At 42.4% G+C, this 22,831-nt stretch overlaps 1 protein-coding gene and 1 non-coding gene across 2 annotated transcripts in view; one reads left to right on the top strand and one right to left on the bottom strand.

Moving 5' to 3' along the window:
- Positions 1–22,831, bottom strand: part of PARD3B (par-3 family cell polarity regulator beta) — a 999,887-nt gene that overhangs the window by 38,226 nt on the left and 938,830 nt on the right. Inside the window, exon 22 of the mRNA XM_032403913.1 lies at positions 16,077–16,156. Within this exon, the coding sequence (XP_032259804.1) occupies positions 16,077–16,156 (80 nt within the window). The remainder of the gene's footprint in view (positions 1–16,076; positions 16,157–22,831) is intronic.
- On the top strand, positions 21,589–21,741 carry LOC116638175. The gene has a single exon (XR_004300647.1). It is a non-coding gene; the product is annotated as a small nucleolar RNA SNORA62/SNORA6 family (small nucleolar RNA).

Consider the following 22,831-nt stretch of genomic DNA (forward strand, 5'->3'; position numbering starts at 1 on the left):
GAAGGTTTTGTTCTTTCTAAAAGCACACAAAAGGCAGGGTTTAAAATAGAAATATATATACACATTATGCTGTGGGGGGCTGAAAGGAGACCAAAATAAGTTTTCTTGCTAGAACTATTATATTCACTCCGATATTGAAGACACCCTTCAACACAGTAAGCTACTGTTTGGGTATTTTTTCTCATGAATTTTACAAATGAAATATTCTCTATGAAGACATTATTATTTTATTGAAAGAAAAATGCTGGCCACATAGAAACTGTAAGGGGAAGATTTTTTAGAATGACCCCTTTAAGAAGCGTTTACAGCAAATTCCTCGCATTCAGTAAGTTTTAAACTTATTGAGTCGTAAAATTTTTCTCACTCACCCCTTCCCTCAGAAATATGAACGAAATCTTATTCATTAAAAAGTTAGCACGTCACTTCAGGGAGTTTGAGGGTCCCCTGAAACCAACCAGTGGACAATTTAAATATGCCAGATCAAGACCCTTCTCATGGTTCCTTTGGATTTCGCCAAAGGGATACATGTGCTATCTCAAGCTAAGTCTCTTGCCAGTAGATCTGCATCTTTCTCACAGAAATTCAAAGAGAAACTTCCAATGATATAAATACTGTCTTTGGGGAGCACACTTGGAGGTCTTGTCAAGCAGATCTGAAGAACAGAGGCACGCAGGTTCCAAGGAATGCAGGGCGTGTGTGTCAGCTCAACCGTCACACTATGTTCATGCCACAGAGGGTCACCTCAGCTGGCAGAGGGTCAAAGAGAGGAGCACATATTTTGCAAGAGGAAGTGCCACCTTAAGAAAGAACCCATCTGGGTGATCCTGACTACTCCCAGGACACTGAAGACCTGGTGTATTCTGACACAATACACAACTGCAGTGAGAGCAAGGAAAAAAATTGGCTGGTTGATGCATGTCAGTAAACTGCATGGATATCTTCCACATTATCTGTACAAAGCCACTTAACATGGGTATCTAGACCACCATGTATTTTTTATGATTACAACCATATCACAGTTAATACTGCTTGGAACTATGTTATGAAAGCACATTACTGCTTAGGGTGACATGTGCATTCAAAGTATTCCTGCAGTAGAATAAATAATTAAGAAATAAATGAAATCATAACTAGAAGAAAAATAGGCAAATGTTTCTGGTCTCACGATGGAAGACAACTTTTTACATATAAAAGCAAAGAATAAATAATAAGCCACAAGGTTGAAGATTTAACTTATAAAAATTATAAACTCCTATTTACCGTAAGTATAATTTAAAGTTAAATTAAAATAATATTAACATATGACAAAGTGTTAATGTCCTTAATATATGAAGAGCTCTAGCAAATCAAGAAGTATTAAACACCTAGACAAAAATGATATGAAAACAGATGAGCTACCATAGACTGAAAAAAAAAAAAATACCAATTCCAATAAATATGTGAGGAACACTCAACTTGGTGACAAGTAAAGGAATTACAAATTAAAACAGTTTGTGATCATAATTGGTAGTTCTTAATCGATTACATTGATGCAAGTTAAAGAAATATTTTATATTTGCTGCTGGTGGAGGTGTAAGTTGGGACACCCTTTTTAGAGGTCACTCTGGCAATATATATCAGGAACTTTAAAAATATTCACTCTTTGTTCTAATAATTACATGTTAGGAATTTATCCTGTAGTCTGCTTGATTTATAACCTATACATTTTGTTCTCAGGAAGACGAGCTTAAGCATCTTAATTGACTGGATGTGATTGATCCAGTTGTATAGGCTTCCTGGATGCAACACTGATATCCACATAAAGTCTCTTACTAAGGTGAGACCACAGGTGCAGTATGACTAGAGCTCTATGACTAATACTTGCATTTGGCTAAGTTCTTGCTATTCTTAATCGGAGCAAAGGTGGCCTGTTGAAATCCATGCAAACCTGACCAGGTATGTGTTTACAGCCATGATCATAAGTCAAGTCACTGCAGATCCTCAAATTGGCATCATGCAATAATGGGCATGCTTGAGTTAGGCACCTAAGTACCCAATTCCCATTTTCCTGAGGCTTTCATATTCTGGCATTCTCAGAAGTGCTGCCATATTTCAGTGAGGTTCTGAACATGGACTCGAGAGAAAATGAACTCATCAAAGACTTTCCATCATTTTGATGAATTGTATATTTGAGTGAAACAGAGAAACCGGAAATACATTCTTCTGAGGTTCTGCTCTGGGGCAGCTCTGTCAATTCTATCATTATTCACTGTGTTCCATAGAAGACATGACCAATTCGTACAACACCTCCTTCAAAAATAAAATAAATGCATCAAGATTGTCTGGACCTACTTAATAACCATCTATTTTCCTCTTGTGAAAGGATGTCAGGACTGGTTCACTTTGACCCTGGGACTCCCGGCTCACTCGCTGTAGCAGCACTGCTCGGTCCCACCTGGCTCTCCCCACTTCCGGTCCACTGCAGGACTGACTCCACATATCTGTGCTTCTTGGCTTGAGGCTTCCTGGTACCAGTGCTCTAGATAGGCAGCAGTGCTGGGAAGCTGGCTCCTTCAGGAGCAATCCTTAGCCAAGGACAAATAGGACTCACAAGATAAATTCTGCAACATCCTTGCCCTCGGGGGGCACAAGGTGTGAATGCATGCGGTACTACTTCCAAAGGGCCCCAGCGGAACTGATCCCCACTGCCTGCGTGGTTACCGGCTCATGAATGCAGTATAGACTGGCTTCCTTCCCTGTTCTTCCTCACTCTCCTTCCAATACTTCTTGGGATCGCTTCCCAAATAAAATCACTTGCTCTCAAATCTCTGTCTCAGGGTCTGCTTTTGGGGCAAACCCAGCCTCAGACGTTAGAATGAGGACATTTTTTACTTTTGAGTTGGCACTAGAAAATTATGGGAACTTCCACCATTCCTTGTATTGTTGTTCTTGCTGCTGCAACAATAGTAAAAGGGACTCCCTGTATCCTTTCTCCAGATTTACGACATCTTCACATTTGGCCCATTTACTTTTTCATTCATTCTCTTTTCTTCCAGTCTGTTCCCTTCCCCTCCACGTGCCCTCTTTCTCTCCATATTTATAAACATGTACATACACATATTATTATATATACATATTATTATTTCTGGAACCATTTAAGAGTAAATTGGAGACTTGTGTCTTTTTATCCCTAAATATTTCAGTGCATATTTCTGAAGAACAAGAATATTCTGTCTTTTAAGGACAGCGCAGTCACCAAAATGATTTCCGCTGTTTCTTGTTATCTTTATGCTTACACTTTATGGAGTCAGAGCTATGCTAAGTCACAGAATGCCAGATGGCATTAAGTCACCAACGCTTACTACTTGAGAAAAATATAATTTCCAGAATGAAATTACACAGACAGTGATAGATAAGCCTTTGCTGTCCATATAAGCGGGGAAGACATGTTACAACCACAGACTGGAGGCCAGGCCTATGCAATTTGCACCGTCCACCTGCTTCTTTTTGTACTTTCTGAGTAGGAGACTCTGCGCTTCATGACATCATCACCCTTGATATGCCCTGGGGTCTTCCGTGCTCAAGTGCACACATTGGTCTAATGTCCTGGATTAGCCACCGCACTTCCCTTCCTTGTTGAGCTATCTCTGCTGTACATTTCAGGATCTCCTTCTGGAAGTCTAAAAGGCACTTCAAATCTAGCATGTCTCAACTCACACTCATGATCTGCCCCCACCCCCCCAAACCTGGTCCTCTCCCGGTACTTCCTCTCTTGGAGAGTGGTACCACCACCCATGTCGTTGTGTGGGGATTCGTTCTCGACACCTGGCTTTACTTATCCCCCACACCTCCACATGCAATCCATCAGAACGTTCTGTCAGTTCTTCCCACCCTCTCCTCCCATCTCTGCTATCATCACCACCACCCCTGGATGCCCCACCATCTCCCGCCTGAGCTACAGCAAATAGCCTTTGAACTGGTTTGCATCCTACCTCCCTCCAATCTATTCTTCACCCTGCAGCTAAAAAAAAAAAAAAAAAAAAAAAAAAAGTTTGATACACAAATCTTTGTCTTCCTCCTGCTTAAAACCCATAAATGGTTTCTAATGAGTGTTTGGATGAATATAAACATACTTAACCACTCATGGTCTGACTTTTACCTGCTTCTCCTACTTGGCTCTTGCAGTCTCCTTCCCAGCCTTTTTTCAGTCTCTCAGTTCACTGTGCTCTCTCCTACCACAAGGCCTTTGCACATGTTGTTTTCCCTGCTTGGAATGTTCCTTATGTCTTCTCTCTAACCTCCTTCAGGTCACAGCTCAGGTGTCACTCCCTCCCTTGATTCAGTCCAATTTCCCATATTTTTTGGAATCACGTATCTCTTGTTTTTCATAAGGGGCAGAGTTGAAATTTTATGTTTCTTTCATGACTGTACAATTATTATCTTTTCCACTTGGTTACAAGTTTCCTAGTCCAGGGACGTGTATTGTGGGCTTCTTATTATATCTTCAAGGCCTATGGAGTGTATTGTACTTAGTAGGTAGTCAGCAAATAGGTGTTGAATGAAGGAATAAGTAAGCATAGATGACTTTTTAAGCTCATCTGTTTAGGCTAATAAAATTGCACAGTTAGCTCTGAACAATTCAGGACTAAACTGGGTTTTTAAAAAAATCAGATATGAAGGAAGTGACCAGAAAAAGGACAAACTATGGAATTCAAGCTGTTGACAAGGTGATAATATAAGTGACTTGTCTATAACCAATGCACAGAAAGCAGTCCTCCCGTTATCTTGGCCACATTACATGTGGCACATCTGGAAATTACTCATAGAATATTGGCTAGAAGCTCTGGCTTATATATGGACCTGATTCTGGATGTTAGGAAAAAAAAAACCAAAAATGTAAAAGCGTAAAAGGGTGTCACACAGTCTAGACCATTTAGCATAAATTGTCAAAGGCACCAACATATCAGTGGGAAGTGATCAAGCAAGCACAAACTCTGATCCTGATTTTATAGGACTGTTTCCAGAAGAAAAACTTTATTGTGGCAAGCTCCTTCTTAAAATAGCTCAACGTGCTTATTTTCCATCTTAAACCTCTCCCGCAACAATTACAGCTCTTTCTGGTACCTTGTAAAACCCAGGCTGTCAGACACTATCATTTCTGGAAATGGGCGTGCATTTGCCTCAGCTACACGCAAGCAATTAGTGGGCAGAAACCTTATCTGAGCAGTCACCACCCTGTCTTCACTTTCAAGCAATGGCGAGGTTCAAAGGCGACTTCTCATGCCCCAGAGCATATTGTCGGTGGAGAGCTGCCAGGGAGAATTGCCAGGTTCCTACCTATTTGACATGTCATTCCATGTTCAACCACAAGGGGCAGTTTTGCTGATTGTTGAGTGGGACAACCCTCTACTGGGACAAGCCTGAACCACTTCTCTCTAGGCTTAACTGAAGACTTGGAATCTAAGCAAGAACACATTCTGGATGCTGCTCTTTTTGTACCAACCCTTTCCACATTTGTATTGCAAATGTTTGCCTTTGCTAGAAATAATGGAGCTGGACCAAGGTGTTTCCTGGCACAATGACTGAGGTTAGGGGGCCTGTGTCACATGAAATCCAGGGCACAGATGGGCTCGTGTGGCACCTCTGTGGTAACTGACTGCCAAAGCTCTCTTCTCTGGACTTGAAGCAATACAGTCAACTGATGCCATCCCTATCTGGCATTTACATCGCAGCCATGTCCCCTGAGGAGCTGCCAGGCCTATACTGTGAAAGAAGCAACAATACTTTCCTGGCTATGAAAATTGCTCAAGTGGAACCAATTGGTTATTTTTTAAACATGAGCATAACAGAGAGGTTGTCTTTAACAAAGAGCACTTTTTAAAAGATTTTTTTTTAGCTGGAAGGAGGTGGGTGTTCATATACACTAAGGGGAGCTCTGTGGCTCATGGTTGCTGTTCTTAGTAATTTTGAATGCCTGTTAGGGTTTTGTTCATTTTCACATCTTAGAGTTACATACAGCAGTGACTTAGGACGGGGTCAGCACGGCGAGGGCTGCCTCAGTAAGGGACGGCCATTGAATGCTTTTCTCCTACTTGTTTTCAGCCAGCCTAGCACAAGACAACTTGATTTGTAAAGATTCTAGAGGTTTCAGAGGTAGAAAGAGCTAGACCACATCCAAAGCCTGCCATTTATTCTATGTGCAACCCTGACCCTATCACTTTGGATCTTGAGCCTCAGTTTCTTCATCTATCAATTGGGATAATAAAATTTATTTCAGGATTGTTGCTAGAAATAAATGAGGTTAGATTTGAAGTACGCACCAGAGTTCTTAGAGCACAATAAATGCTTAGCAAGTGTTGGTTCCTCCCCGATGCCCCATGACAAGTGCTTCCGTGGAAGGGCCACCCAGGTACTTGCACTTGGGGTACTCAGCCTCTGTGCCCGTGCAGCCCTAGGTGGAGCCATTTACATCCTTATTTATGCTCCTGATAGGAACAGAATAACTGCCATAAGGAAAATGTGGCTATCTTGTTTTTACTCAGGGAAAACGGTGATATAAGACGAAAAATGATATGCTTCAAAAGCAATTTTCTTTTTTCCCATAAATTCCCTATTATTTGTCTTATTGTATTTTATTACTTTTTCACCACCTGCAGGTTTCAACATTTCCCATGTTCTTTGGAGCCCTAAGAAACAATGAATGCATTTCTAATATGGCCCCAGATATTTTCCTTCCCATGAACTTATGTTACTCGAGAAAAAAGCTGCTGTATTCCACCTTCTCCCTAACTTGTCAGTGTTAGTGGTCAGGTAAATTGAAAGAAAAAAGATCTTGAAAACCAGAAAGAACTGAGCTTGAATTCTGAATCTGATCTTGCCACTTCAAGGATGGATTTTTTTCCTTTTCCAAAATGAGCATCCTAATGACTCCTACCCAGTTGGATGGTGAGTAGAAAGTGAGACAACCCACAGAAAGTACATGGCGCATGGTAGGCGTTGCACACACTTACATCACGCCCCGTCTGCCTTCGCCTTCATTGTTCTTGGTTTGATTTCCTTTTCAAACACAATTGGCTAGCTTAGGAGTAAGTATGGCATCTTTGAAACCATCTGCAGGCAGATTTTGGTGAATAAAAATGGAAACTAAACCTGTTGATTTTACTCTTATTTATGCCTGCTGAAGACATCATGTGTTCATGCTTTTGCGGAGGCACTCGCTTTTTATCCAAGATGCCTGCACGTTTGAGTGATGTGATATCATTTTAAAGAACCATAAAACATGGCCCTCACACACACATACAAACCGGATATGGTAACAAATTAATACACTTGGTTTATTCAGAGCATCTCTGCCTGCGGTAGGTTGACACCAGGACAAACTGAGGAACTTGGGCCAGGGGACGGCAGCAAATGGCCGGAGAGCTGCAAAGGACAGAGGGAGGCAGGTGCAGAGTGAGAGCATCATGCAAAGCCCTTCAGCAGGGTCAGGAAACTCACCACGGTCATCCAGGGCCATCCAAGCTTCTGGCGGCAGATGGTGGTGACAATACAATAGGAAAACATCAAGAATAACCAAAGACTATGAGAAATTACAGAGAGCAACCCTCTCCATGGAGCAGCTACCTAGGCGCAAAATAAACCTTTTCTTTTCTTTTGGCTGGAAAAGTGGGAAATGAATGCTAAAACTCAAATAGGTGTAGGAGGGAAAACATGGAAGTCTGTTTACCAAGCTTAACACATTTCAAGTTCAAGGTAACGTCACAGTTGGCGCCGCTGAAAGAGCAGGCACACCCTTCTCGTCTAAAAGGAGTATTGAACGAACAGACAGGTCATAGTTTAGAATTTTCTAGGGACAAGGAGGGAAAAGGAAAGATCTGTGGAATTTAATATATGTGGTCCATCACGATTCAGTGAAAACTATTTTGGGGACATCAATACCGTAATGGGCCTTAACGTGTTTTAAATCACTAATCGTCTAACTAAACTCATAATGGAGGCCTTCCACTGAATAATTAATATTAAATATTCTAACTGGCATCAAGGATATATTGGCTACAAGGAAATGATGAAAAGTTTGATTAAAATGGACTTTTATCAGAGAAACTAAGTGACATAAAAATGATATGGCAGTAGCATTAACCCCCTGATCTCAGCTGTTTGGCATCTTGACGCGGTCTTACAGGCTAGGGTTTTTTGCATTTTTCAGGAAGTTTGAGTCAACAATGGAGATATCTTCATCTCACAAAGAACTAAATCGCCACTAATTCCTCATTTTGTCCCCTGCATGGAGTGAGGCGGTGTCTGACGAGACAAACAGGTAGCTGACTCGGCACAGCAGGACAAGCAGAGACTAGATTTTCGGCGCAGGGAGCCAGAGGAGAGGGGATGGAATCTGGTGGGGTAACAGCGCCTTTCCCGATTTTCAAAAGGCATTACGTTCTGTCATATGCAGGTGCAAGAGATACGATCTAGACAGGTTCTTTAGCTCATCGTAGCTTCTCTCCAAAGTCAGGGCAGTGATCACAGACTTGAGCACTAAAAGGTGGCCTTTCACGCACGGAAAGGCAGTTCAGATAAAGTTGTGCCACCAGGAAGGTGTCAGAAAGCCGGGCCATGATTAGCTGTATCTAGATGATGTGCACCAGGCCCCTGTCCAGTGCCTTGCGGAGAAGGAGTCCCTGGAATGGTTTCAAACCCGGGCTGGACATCTGATTGCTGCCATGCCGGCTGGGAGCAATGCATACATGCTCACGAAACCTCTTATTTGACAAACTGGCTCTGTGGCAGAGAAAAGTACTCAATTAGGTAGCATGGAGATTTTGTCTACCTCCACAGGCCCAGATGGCCGAGGCCCCACCCACACCGGACACACGCTCACACACATATATACCTAATGTGCCGATTGCTCATGTTTTCATTGCACTCACTCAATCCCTAGCTTAGCTTTAGCAAAGACCAGTCCCATGGCATTGGTGGAAATCTTTGCAGGACTCGAATGTCACTGCCATCTGCTTGGCAAGTGCTATAAAACAATGCAAGGTTGGCAAAGGAACACTGAGTAGCTGTGAGCAGAGCAGAAGCTCCCTCGAAGAGAACCAGAGCAATCAGGGAGGGAGAAGGTCTTCAAGCAGCCAGGTAAATGACAGTCGAGGGCATAGAGGAGGCCCAGATAAAATGCTGTCAGGGATAATACATGTAGTGGGCGGGGTGCAGGTCGTAAGCTTCAAAATTAGCTCTGTGCTCGTGACTGAGTCTTACTGGGTGGGCAAAAGCATATGCAGACAGGAAAGCTGAAACCGACAAAATGAACCAACTGAAATGTTAAAGCAGAAGTATGTTCTTATGGCATGTTCTTCTGATCTGAACACAATCCTACCCAACACGAAAACACTGGGAACACACTTAGGAAGCAAGTTTATTTTGGGTTCCTAGGAAGCAAGCATAAGCTGTTTGCTCCTTCTAAAGTTGCTCTTTCTACCCGAAATCAGTTCTAGTATGTTGCTTCTCATTACACAGCCAAGTTAAAGCTGCTTGAGACAATCGGAGACACATTTTTCTCCTCCTCGAGTAATTTATGTAATATGGGTTAGAGCAACATCAGGACTGGGAGCCAAGTACAGCCTGAGCATGCCTCTGTCCCGCATCAATCTCGGGAAAGGGAGTCTCTCTGTCCCCGGGAATGCTCACGCAGCTTTCTACCGGAAAATGTCTTATCACTTTTTTTCCTTCTGGGTGGACATTATTCTTAATCTTAAAGAACCAAAGTACCAGTTTGCAGATACTGCTTTTTCAACTCTGGGGAGTGTTCTAACAAAACAGGATTCTCTTTTTGGTAGACAAAGTATATTGCTTAATGTTCATCTAGCAATTATGCATTAAACTGTTCATATTTCAAGGGCAGGACCCAAGGGGATGGGAAAAGAATTGATTTTATGACAGCGTTACAGAGATGGTTGAAAGGCATTACCTAACCTGTATATTAGTAATGTTCTCTGTCATATACAAAGATGAATAAGACAGAGTCTCTGTCCTCAAAGGTACTTACAGTTGAGGGAGAAAGACAAGAAGGTGAGCAAATGATACAAGGGAGTGTGATAATGACAGTTTGATTCTTTTTTTTTTTTTTTTGTAAACTTTATATTTTTTAACTATTTGGGCTTAGGCTGCATGTATCATGACTCTTTACCTTTAAATATGTCAGTCAGTATGTAATTCTACAGAACAAGGATGTTCTTTTTTTTTTTAAGATTTTATTTTTAAGTAATCTCTATACGCGATGTGGGGTTTGAACTTACAACCCCAAGATCAAGAGGTGCATGTTCTACTGACTGAGCCAGCGATGCACCCCCACAGAGTTTGGTTCTGATTCTGAGCTGGATAACCTTAGTTCCAGAGGCTAAATGTACAAACTTGCAGCCAGACTGCTTGGGTTCAAATCCCACCTCTGCCATCTCTAGCTCTTGAACTTGGGCCACTGTACTTGTGCTCTTGCCTATGAAATGGGGATAATAATAGGGTTGCTTTGGAGTCACAGGGTTGCTGTGAACATTACGTAAGTCAGTAGACATAAAGCATTTAGAACAGTGCCTGGCACATATTAAATGCTCATTTAGAGTTGACTATTTAGAAGTCTGGACTTCTACAGATTCCAGGGAAAAGAGACATTCTCATGAAAAATTAGTGTTATATTAGAAAACAGCATCCTGAAACAAATGGTCAAGAAAATTCAGAAGAAATTCTTGCCCATCACTTACTTATACAAAAACAAATCTATTTTCATCCGTATGCCAATGTATTAAAAACCTGTTATATACATGGTCCTGTGTTAGGTCCTGGAGGTGGGTGTAAAACATGGTGGATATAGAACAATATCCCTTATTTTGAGGAATTTATAATCCAAAGGGGTGGAAAGGGACAGCAAAGCATCATAATCTAATCTAGGTGGTTTTCAGTGGCACTAGAAAGGTGTCAAACAAATGTCATGGAAGTTAAAAGTACAAGGAGCTAAAGAAACATGACATGGGAACTCTGAACTATCTTGGAGGTAGAAGGATGGAGGTGTCAAGCAGGCGGTTGTAACTGGGGTCTCAGGAAGAGTGAGATAGGAAGGTTAGCCAGGTTCATTTTGGAATTATCATCAGAGTGGTGAGAACTGAATCTGTGGGAATGAAGGCAGCTGCTCAGCGAGAATCTACACGGTGGGTGTCAGCAGCGGGGGGAGGGATAGAGGCAGAATCAGCCAGAAGCGTCAGTGTCAGAAGCCCGGGGCAAGAGGCTACCGTGCCAGTGGGTGGTGTGGAAATAGAGCCGGTAGGGATGAGCCACTCTTCTTAAGGTAGGAAATGTGGGACCTAGAGGAAGGAAGGAGGAGGGTGGAGGGGAGGTCTTTGTTTTCTCTGATGGACCGGAGTCAAGTGCATGGGGTCGTCCTGCCACCTGAGCCTTATATGAAACTCCCTACCCACAGGAATTACTGTCTCCCAGCATGTCCATTAGTACAGCTTGTTACTCAGATCAGATTGGTTTGCTATGTCCTCTTGCTCTTGGCCATCTGGACCACTGGTCTTTCCCCAGAGTTGGCTAATCCTTTAGTCTCAGTTATACCCCCAGCATATCACCACGCAGGTGTTGGCTTTCCCCTTGTCCATGCTGCGGGCTCTCAAAGAACTGTGCACCTGAACCTATGCATTTACAGTGTAGGTGGCGGGTGGGGGGAGGCAACTGCCAAGGGACTTCAAGATGCAGCCAACAGAGGGGTAGTTGATGGCACAGGATCTCCGAGAAGCCAGCAGGAATGAGCTCTGTTGTATGAGACTGACTCACTCAAGAAACACGTCTTCCCCAGAAATAAAGTTAAAAAGAGCTAACACTATGAAAAAAAAAATCGCTAAAATATGTCAGGCAGGCTCTTCACTAAGGGTTTTGCTTATGTTACTGTACTAGTAAGTACAGTACTACTCAATACCAGCCCCATACAGAGGCCCTAAGACCATCCCCATTCGTAGATGCAAAAACTGAGACTGGAGCAGTCAGATCCCTTGGCCAAGGTCACACAGGTGATGAGTGACAGAGCTGGGGCTGTAATTATGGCCTGACTCCAAGTTCATGCCCTCGTGGTCTGTCCTCAGGAAGTGTGGTCAGTGAGGACAGCAAGTCTGAACTGTGGGGGGCAGAAGTGGAGGAGCTCATGTTGAGTGTCTCAAGGTCATAAAGGAGAGGAAGTGAGGTCATCTCTAGAGATGGGGCTTGGGGGGGTTTAGTCATCTTCACAGAATTTAACGGGAGTAGAACAGGGTTGGAACGGCCACTGTGGGATAGTCAAGGGAGCTGACAGCACGACTAAAAGGAATTCTGGACAGCAGCAGGGGCCAGCTGGGGCTGCGTAATGTGCAGTTTGTAGTGGAACCAATGAAGGCATTTTTATGAGTTTTTCCAGCAATCTTTCACCGCCTGCATACATAGGACCACAGAAGAGATGTTTTTGCTCACTCCTTAGGACTCAACACTTGATTACAAGCCCGGAAGAGCAACATCATGTGCCGATGCACTGAACCATCTGCAGAGAAGGAATGATGGGATCCCGTGGGGCCAGGGATGGGCCAGGTGGGAACAATGGAGGCTTGGGATGCGCGAGTAGCACGTTCTCTGCTGGAGGGACTGACCACAAGGAGGCCTGTAAAAACAGCGGGGCTGGGAGGCTGAAGTGAAAAAGCAGCTGCTTGCAAAAATACATACACTGATGTTCACACATTAGAGCAGCCTAGGAAACGACCGCTTCCCTACTCACTCAGAGTGAGTCATCGTTTGTGTCGGGCAAGAAGAAGGGAATGCTGATTTCATTGTGTTTACTACCAGACAGCATGGGGGGCTGGACAGGATGGTAAAACATCGGTCCTGGTAAAAGCCTGGTGTTTGCTAGCGAGGTTGTATTACAACCGCGCTCTGCTTTCCAAAACACCACCCTCAGGAGACAAGAAATAAAGTCATTTTTCTTCAGAGGCAGAAGATTTAACACTGCTTAACAGTAATACTTAACATCCTTAGCCCTTAACCTTAGGCAACATCCTAACTACCAAGTGCTAGGAATTGTCTTTTTCCCGGGCTGGCTAGGGCTCCGGCCTTACTGCGGGAAGTGACTTTCAGCCTGGCAGCAGGTTGCATGAGCCCACTTTAAAGATGGCTGAATTCCATGAAAGCAGAGCAGGGGGCTCCTTGACCAGGGCTACTAGCTCACTCCCTGCCTGGGGAAGGGGGGCGCGGGAGGGGTGTGTGTACATCTTCTGTGTGTCAATGGTTCCAAATTTGGCATACAAATCAGCATTACTGAGTTAACTTAAAAACTCCTGTGATGCTCTCCACAAACCTCATAGGAACCAAATCAGGTAGGAGCACATTTAGTCCACTGTAAGGTTGGCCACCAACTTCCCATAGATAGAATTATTCCTTTTTTTTTTTTAAGATTTATTTTATTTATTTGAGAGAGAGAGAGCACAAGCAGGGGAAAGGGCAGAGGGAGAGGAAGAGGGAGGGAAGCAGACTCCCCGCTGAGCACGGAGCTGGGGTGCAGGGCTCCATCCCACGACCCTGAGATCATGACCTGAGCCGAAATCAAGAGCCGGACACTTAACCGACTGAGCCACCCAGGCGCCCCTGAATTATTCCTACTTCTAATTAAAAATTTAACTCCATAAATATCGTAAAGTTCCCTGCCTCTGTGACAAAGAGGGGATGCGGTGCCTACAGAGATGCGCTGCCCACCCTCTTCTGGCAGAGGGAGAGAGCGGTGGAGTTGCTGTGATTCAGTCTGGTGAACAGTGAAATCTCCAGGGTGGGGGAGACTAGAAAGCCAGGGTAAATGTCGCTGGCACACAGAGCTGGATCAGCAGTGGGTCCCCTGCCTCTGCATTCTGCATCTTGTTGGGTAAATATGGAGCCCCCCATGGATTGGAGGCACATCGGTGAGGATGCTCTGCATCTCCCCTTGAGATGCTGAGATGGAAAATTGAGGTGGAACTCCTCCATTTGAAAACTAGTAGCAGGGACCTCTCGTGTCTGAGCTCCATTTACTGTCCATCATGGTGACTGCTGGTTGCCAGGTAGCCACAAAGGTCTGTTTGCTCCTGCAGCTAACCATGCCTACCACCACGCGCATGTGTGAGTGCACTGTTGGTCAAAATTGTTTTTCGTCTGAGATGCTTCCCTTCCAGCTACAGTTATAATCTTGGGGCTGGCAGGGTTTTGTCAATTCATGCATTGTGATGATAACTCCAGAGCCACAAACAGCATAAATGTATTGCCTTTGTCAGAAAACTCCCTCTGCAATGTTTAATCCTAAAATAGACTTGTTGAGAGTCAGCTACAATTGAGCATTTCAGGGCTTACTAGTAAAAAATAAAAAGGAGTTGGAAATTCAGAGGACTTTCTGCTAATAATCACTAAACTAAGCATTTGTTGCATTGTCATAAAAAGTTGATTTGCTGCCTCCTGTCTGAGTGAGTAGGGTCCTGAGGATGGACTGGTACCATGTCTCCGGTTTCCAGATTCTCAGGGCTTGATATGGAGTAGATGATTAATAGATATATGGGAAATGAATGAGTGAAGTTTATAGGGTTTTCAATGTTATTTCTGTGCTTTTGATTTGTACCAAAAAAAAAAAAAAAAAAAAAATCCATTTCCGCAGTCTGGTGCAAGTTGGCCAGGAAGACGTTAAACTGTTTCCAGTTTTTTCTTTTTTTCTTCCCTCTCATAAGAACATACTACTTTCCATCTGCCTTAACCACAATTTCCATACACTTCAACACTGAGAGCCAGAAATGTTATATTTAAAGCAAATTTTGGAGATGACTTCCATTTTTTTTAAATGAAAACAAAATACTAGGCCAGAGAAAAATAAAGAGAGGAAAGAAATCAAGAATGAGAAAAGACTATAAGACAACATACAAAAAAAGAAAACAGGGAGAGAAATAAGATACAGTTGTACAGAGGCTTTTAAAATATTGTAGTTAGAGTATCCCACCCAATCAGTGTTAACAATTGGTTCTCCACTAGATTTGAGATTTTATTACTTTTGAAAATCAACATACTATTTATAAGAGCAGACGGTCACTTAGGCTATGGCTGTGGCAAGATCCAGGATGGTATTTCTGTAAATTCACACACAGAATTACAGCCGATGTGAAACTCAACACAGTAACTCCCACTGGGATAACACTTCAACAATTCCACTTTGATGAAAAAGCTCTATTTAAGACCCTCACCCCTCTTTTTAAAAGGAGATATTCCATAACATTTCAGTTTTCTGGCTGGCATTAACCTTTCTTTGTTTGTTTGGTTCCCCCCTGCCCCCCGAACTCACGATTTCTCACACTCCTGCTTCGCTCCCATAGTAGCTGCACTAGACATGATCTTGGAAAGTTTTCCTCTTTGTCATGGGCTACTGATAGCGGACCCAAATTATTCTTCATCTCAGAGATAAGAGCACAGGCCTTTGAGAATTGTATCTCATTTTCAGGGGCGTCTAGTTACAGTGTAAGTGGATCGTGTTGGGCCAGAATCACCAAGCGAACTTTTCCCACGCGATTATTTCCTTTCCCCACTGTGTCTGCGCCTCTCAGCAATATTTGCTGACTGCCTAGCGAACCTGGTCAGATTCTAAATCAAGCAAAGAACATCTTCCCAGGTTCACATTTCTCTCCAGCTTTTTAACACCCACACGAAGCTCCAAGGTTAAGGCTGGCTCACCCTTCCTTGGAGGTAACTGCTAGGACAGAGGATTTACTATTTTATTGTCCTTCAGCTTGGTGCAGGATGTTCAATACTATTTTTATAGCAATGGCTTAGGATTTCCATTCTGTATCCAATATTCTTGCTGACATGTTCAATTGCAATGATATACTATTTTCTTCCCTTAAAAAATAACCCACAAGTGTTCCAATTATTAGCACAGTTGTGAAGATGGCACGAGGGTTATCGCAGACGGCAGTGGGGAAAATTATAACATATTCCCCATTTCAAAGCCAGATTTCTATTTCATGTAGATTTCTCTAAAGACATTATTTGTAGGTAAGCTGGTGATAGGAGACCCCTGAGTGATCTACCTGGGTAAGGATGCGTACTGTCTCTCCATCCCCTCAAAGCGGACGTTGTGTGCATTCCCATCTGGACCCTTTCCAGACACCTGTGGAGAGAAAAGTAATTAGAGATGAAGATCCATTATACACCCTGGTTACTGACAATGCATTGCAAAGTTATAATCAGCTGCTACTGCCTGCCAAAAATCAACCATGGAAAAGCAAGCAAGATCTCACTATTGCTATAGGAACTGATGATCAAGCCACAAACATGGCATTTCACAACAAAGTCACTTCTTTCAAAAAGGGTCATTGTCAAGCTGACCCCTTCCTGTCACCAAGCCAGGGAGATTCTGTAGGCTATAAGACCATTTTTTTTCCTTTTACATATGCTTTAGTTTTTAGAACAGTTTGAGACTTACAGAAAAACAGAAATAGTACAGAGTTCCTGGAACTCAATTTCCCTATTCCTAACATCTCATGTAAGTGTGGTACATTTCTTACAATTAATGAATCAATATCAATACATTATTGTTAACTAGATCCCACAGTTGATTTGGATTTTTACCCAACCCCTTTCCTGTTCCAGAATCCCCTATTACATTTAGTCATGTCTCTTTAGGCTTCTCTTGGCTGTGACAAGGACAGTGTTTTTTTTTTTTTTTCCCCTAAGATTTTATTTATTTGTTTGAGAGAGAGAGAACACAAATGGGAGAGCAACACAAAAGGGAGAAGCAGACTCTCTGAGCAGGGAGTCCGACACAGGGCTCCATCCCAGGACCCTAGGGTCAAAACCTGAGCCAAAGGCAGACACCCAACCAACTAAGCCACCCAGGTGCCCCAGGACCGTATTTTTTAAAAGTACCTTTTCCATGAAAACTTTCTTTACTAACAGGGCTTGGTGACAAACAACTGTTTACTCCGCAGCTTCCATGAAGCCCTCCCTCACCCAAACCTCACTTAGTTCCGTCCCTTAGGAACTACCACAGAGAAGTGATTGCCTCTTTTCTAACTAGGGTTGATCTTTAGTATTTTTTTCCCTTCCTTTGTACTTCCTGTGTTCGCCTCTCGTCCGGTCTCCTCCATCAGCCTCTGAGACTCTGAAGAGCAGTGCCTGGCCCCAGTAAGTTCTCAATAAAGCGTGCTAGTTCTGTGAATGTAATGACTTTATACGTAGTCCTTCTGCATCTATCATAGCAATCAAAAACAGGATGAATGCATCCAGGTATTTAAAAGTACTGTTGACTTGTCAATTCATCACCTGTTCGTGTCAACACATGTGGTTTTGTGGCTCGCTTATGCGCTGGCTCTTATGCTGGGCTAGCCCTCACGGAATGGGCATGGAAAGGGTAAACAGAACACCTGGACCATTATAAGAGGGAAGGGAAAGTTTGCTAGTAAGCACAGGAAGAAATGGTGTCAAGTCAGTGAGGGAAATTTTTCTAGGTAGTATTCAACTTGCAAGTTATTTTCTTCCTGCCAAAGGTTCTAGCTCTCTATGAAACCACCATCCCAGCTTGGGTGGTGTGTGTAGGGAGGGTTTATTGTGAGAGGTGTTACAAAACAAGTATACACACTCATTTAGAGTAAGAAAGACTATTTCCAGTGTCAAATTATTAGAGGAGGCTCTTCAGAGTGTGTCCTGCAAAACTTCTTTATATTTCACCAATACATGGAACAGGAATGGCCAGAATTATTTGAGTGGGTAAGAGTCCAGTGAATTACTGAGGTAAGGATGAAGATTGCACATATAAACTTAGAAGCAACTGCAGGGAGACTGAGAATTCTCTGCATTAGGATAAAAGCCCTGATTTAAACCACTGACCTTTCTAACAAAGATCAGAGACAAGGATGGTATCAGACAAACAGGGGATAAAGAAATGGCACAGAAAAAGAAGGGAAGGATAGAGTTCCTGTCCTCAGCCACTTCTATCTAAGGTTTGTTTTGTTTTTAACCTGGTTTTAACCTTGTTTTGGTTATGGAGGAAGAATTAGCATGAATACCAAGACTATGCTGACGATCATTTCATTGTGATTGTTGGGCATTATGCGTATGTATCCCTAGTATGGCTCTAGACATTTACAAGTGATCTTTTTCTGGTGGCCACAAAACTCCAAGTTAATACTTTCAGCACTGTTAGGCAGAACTGGCCTGGCCCAATGGCGGCCATCCACATTCTGGTGTCTCTAGGAGGCAGCACCCAGGTGCCTCTTCTTTCTGGTGAGTTACCAGCATAAGAGATTATATGAAACGTAGGATGATCCCTATCTTAGGGAAGCTCTAGTGTTGTTGGGAAAACAAGCATCAGAAATGAAATAATTAAAGAATGATGTAGGACAACGTGTGATCCCATGCCATTCAGGCTGTTACTAACAGAAGTACAGGTGACACCGGGAGGTGTCAGGAAAAACTTCACGGAAGTAGCAGAACATAGACCAAAGATGGGTGGCATGCTTCTATATCAAAACTTACTCTCTTCTTCACAAAATGTGTAGATATTTAATTATTATATTTATATTGTGCATATATCATGCTTCTCTATTAACATGACATCTTTAATGCAATCATGGACTTAGTGATTACTGAGCACCTACTGTAGCCCAATGCCATGCTAGCCATATATTTAAAGGAATGAACAAGGGCTGGATTTCTTCATCACGTTGAATATAGAGGAGACAGGCCTGCAAACAATTACGGTACAATGAGATCACTGCTAGAGTGTCAGCATGAGAGAGGAGGCAGTAGGAGTCTGAAGAAACAGATACCAAAGTCCACTTGGCAGAGTTGAAGACAGCTTCATATGGGTGTTGAAGCTTCATCGAAAACTTGAATATGAATGAGGAGAAGTTTTTGGGGGGAGAAGGTGTAGGAGTAGCAGGAGAAGGCATTCTAAGTAGAAAGAACAAAAATGAAACAATATGGAGGCATTTAAAAAAAGAAAAGCACTGTGTTTTCAGGGAAAGTCAAGATTTTGGTAAAGGAAGAAACAGAGCCTATTAAGGAAAAGGATACTAATAATAGCAACACCACCACTACTATTAGGGCTATAGCCATTATTGCCACTATGGCAACTTTTTTCCTAATGGGCTTTGGTTTTTTAGAGCACTTCTAGGTTCACAGCAAAACTGAGAGGAAGGTACAGAGAGTTCCTATCCCACTGCCCCACACACTCCGCCATTATCATCACCCCCCTACCATGTGCTATATTTGTTACAACTGATGAACTTACATTGACACATCATCACTCAAAGTCCAGAGTTTACATTAGGACTCACTATTGGGGATGTACATTCTATTGGGTTTGAACAAATGTATGACATGTATCCATCATTAGAGTATCATACAGAATATTTTCATTGCCCTAAAAATTCTCTATGCTCTGCCTACTCATTCCTCCCTCTCTCCAAACCCATGGCAACCACTGGTCTTTTTACTGTTTCCATAGTTTTGCCTTTTCCAGAATGTCATGTAGTTGGAATCTTACAGTCTGTAGCCTTTTTTATGTTGTCTTCTTCCACTTAGTAGTATGTATTTAAGTTCCATCCATGTCTTTTCATGCTTGACAACTCATTTCTTTTTAGTGCTAAATAATATTGCATTGTCCAGATATACCACTTTATCAATTCATCTACTGAAGGACATCTTGGTGGCTTCCAAATTTTAGCAATAATAAAGCTACTATAAACATTGTGTGCAGATTTTTGCGTGAAGGTAAGTTTTTAATGCCCTTATGTAAATACCAAATAGTACAGTTGCTGGGTTGTATGGTCAGAGTATGAAACTGCTGAACTATCTTCCAAAGTGTGGTACCATTTTACATTCCTGCTAGTGATGAATGAGAGTTCGTGTTGCTCCACATCCTCACCAGCATTTGGGGTTGTCAGTGTTCCAGATTTTGGTCATTCTAATGGGTGTGTGGTGATATCTTATTGTTGTTTTAATTATATTTTCCTGATCACCTATGATGTGGAGCATCTTTTCATAGGCTTATTTGCTATCTGTATATCTTCTTTGTTGGGGTGTCTGTTAAGGTATCTTTGGTCCATATTTTAATTGGTTTGTTTCTTTTCTTATTATGGGGTTTTAAGAGTTCTTTGTAGTTTTCAATAACAGTCCTTTATGATATCATATGTGTCTTTTGCAAACATTTTTTTCCAGTCTGTGGCTTATCTTTTCATTCTCTTGACAGTGTTTATTGCAGAGCAGAACTTTTTAATTTTAATGAAGTCCAGGTTACCAATTCTTTCTTTCATGGATCTTGCCTTTGGTGTCATATCTAAAAAAGTCATTACCAAAACCAAGATCATCTAGATTTATTTTCTATGTTATCTTCTAGTAGTTTTATAGTTTTACATTCTAAATTTGGGTCGGTGATTCATGTTGATTTTTGTAAAGGGTGTAAGGTCCATGTCTAGATTCATTTTTTTTTTAAAGATTTTATTTATTTATTTGATGAGAGAGACACAGCGAGAGAGGGAACACAAGCAGGGGGAGTGGGAGAGGCAGAAGCAGGCTTCCCGCTGAGCAGGGAGCCCGATGCGGGGCTCGATCCCAGGACCCTGGGATTGTGACCTGAGCCAAAGGTAGACGCTTAACCACTGAGCCACCCAGGCACCCCTAGATTCATTTTTTTTACATGTTGAATGTCCAGTTTTTCCAGCACCATTTGAAAAGACTATCTTTGCTCCATTGTATCATCTTTATACCTTTGTCAGATGCAAAAATAAATATTTATTTGGGTTTATTTCTGGGCTCTCTATTCTGTTTCATTGATCTATTTGTCTATTCTTTCACCAATACCACACTGTCTTGATTACTATAGCTCTATAATAAGTCTTGAAGTTGGGTAGTGTTAAGTCCTCCAACTTTGTACTCCTTCAATATTATGTTGGCTATTCTAGGTCTTTTGCTTCTCCATATAAACTTCAGAATCAGTTTGTTAAGATTATTTAGAATCAAGAAAATAACTTGCTAGGATTTTGGCAGACAGCACATTGAATCTATAGATCAAGTTGGGAAGAACTGACATCTTGATAATATTAACTCTTCTTATCCATGAACATGAACTATCCATCCATTTATTTGGTTTTTCTTTGATCACTACTACAATTTAACACTTACTTGATACTTACTGTTTGTCAGGCAAAATGCTAAATGTTTTATTTTCATCAGCCCAGTCAATCTTTCCCATAACCCCAATGGTTGGCCCATTTTTTAAATGAGAAAACTAAATAGTTGCCCAAGGTCATATAGCTAGTGTATGGAAAATCTGTGACAAAGATCAGGTCTGTCTGACCCAGAGTCCAAGCTCTGGAGATACCCCCATGGGCCACATCTTGGAGGAGCTCATATGCCATGCCAAGGAACTTGGTTTGACCCTTAGGTGATGGTGAAGTCATTGAGAATGACTACTTGATAAGTGATGGGACATGTTTACAGGTTGGAGAGATTACTTTTGCCATAGTGTGGAGGTTCCAGTGATAGTTTGAGCCAGAGATGATGAAGGCCTAACCTAGGGGATATACAAAAAGATAAAGGCCCACTCACTGTTAGAGCTTGGAGTGAGGCCACTGGCTGGCCAATGAACTCACAAATGTAGGCAGCATGCTACATGAGGGGCGAGTCTTTTACCAACACCACCAAGGGTTCTGGCCCAATGGGTGGAGTTCCATAGTAATTCTGGCTACAAGTACAATTCAAATGTGTCAGAACTTTAAGAAAAAATGAAAACATTTTCAAATGACCTGTGTTTTCTCCTGCTTTTCTCCATATTTCTTAACTGCCTGGGCCTCTCAGGTATTACTGGGCCTTTCTGCTTTCAGAGCAACTTGATGAATCCTGCTAAAAGGGAGCTCACTCAGTGGGTCTGCTGTGGTAGATGTTGGCCAGGGAAGTTCTGCGCATGCATGGCACCATTTCCCGTGAGCACCCATGGGCGGTCATGTCTGATCTCTACTTCTACAGGGTCCTGAAGAGATTGAAAAGGAAGAGCAGGCCGCTGCTGAGAAGGCTGTGACCAAGGAGGAGTTTCAGCGTGAATGGATGGCTCCAGCTCCTAGATTCACTGCTATTCAACTGAGGTCGCAGACTGGTCTGAAGGCAAGCAGGGGTCCTCGGTGCCTATTCAGCAGTTCCCTCCTGAGGACTGGAGTGCTCAGCCAGCCACTGAAGACTAGTTCGCAGCTCCCACTGCTCAGGCCACTGAATGGGTAGGAGCAACCACTGGGTGGTCTTAAGCTGCTCTTCCACAAAGGCAAACAAAATGGAACTAAGGTTGACAGAAAATAAACAGTTTCTTAAAAAAAAGAAAAAAGATAAAGGCAAGGGAGTGATATAAGAATATTAAGGGGGACAGGTTCAATAGGACTGACTGAGGATTAATAGGAAGGATGTGCCTAGAATAATGTACAATTTTCTGAGCTTAGCAACTAGGTGGACTTGGTAATCATCATCAAGAGGGAATAAGGGAGGATGAGATTTAGGGGCAAGGGTACTGTGGGAGGAGGGGATACTTAGATATACCGAGCTTGAATGGGCCATCTGATGGTGATGTCTCATAGATAAATGAGTGTAAAAGTTTGCAACACCGAAGCCTGGACTAGAGATGGAGAATTGGGAAATACAGGGCCTATGGATGGTACCTAAAACCTTGGGAAAGAGTTAGAATGCCCAGGGAGAATCTGTAGACACAGAATAGAAGAAAAGACACGCAATGGAAACAGAAAAGAATACCAATAATACTCTTAGGAACACTGTAATTTTAGGGGCAGACAAACACAAG

The sequence above is a fragment of the Phoca vitulina genome, unplaced genomic scaffold, assembly GCF_004348235.1.
Source record: "Phoca vitulina isolate PV1807 unplaced genomic scaffold, GSC_HSeal_1.0 scaffold1, whole genome shotgun sequence".
Taxonomy (NCBI): Eukaryota; Metazoa; Chordata; class Mammalia; order Carnivora; family Phocidae; genus Phoca; species Phoca vitulina.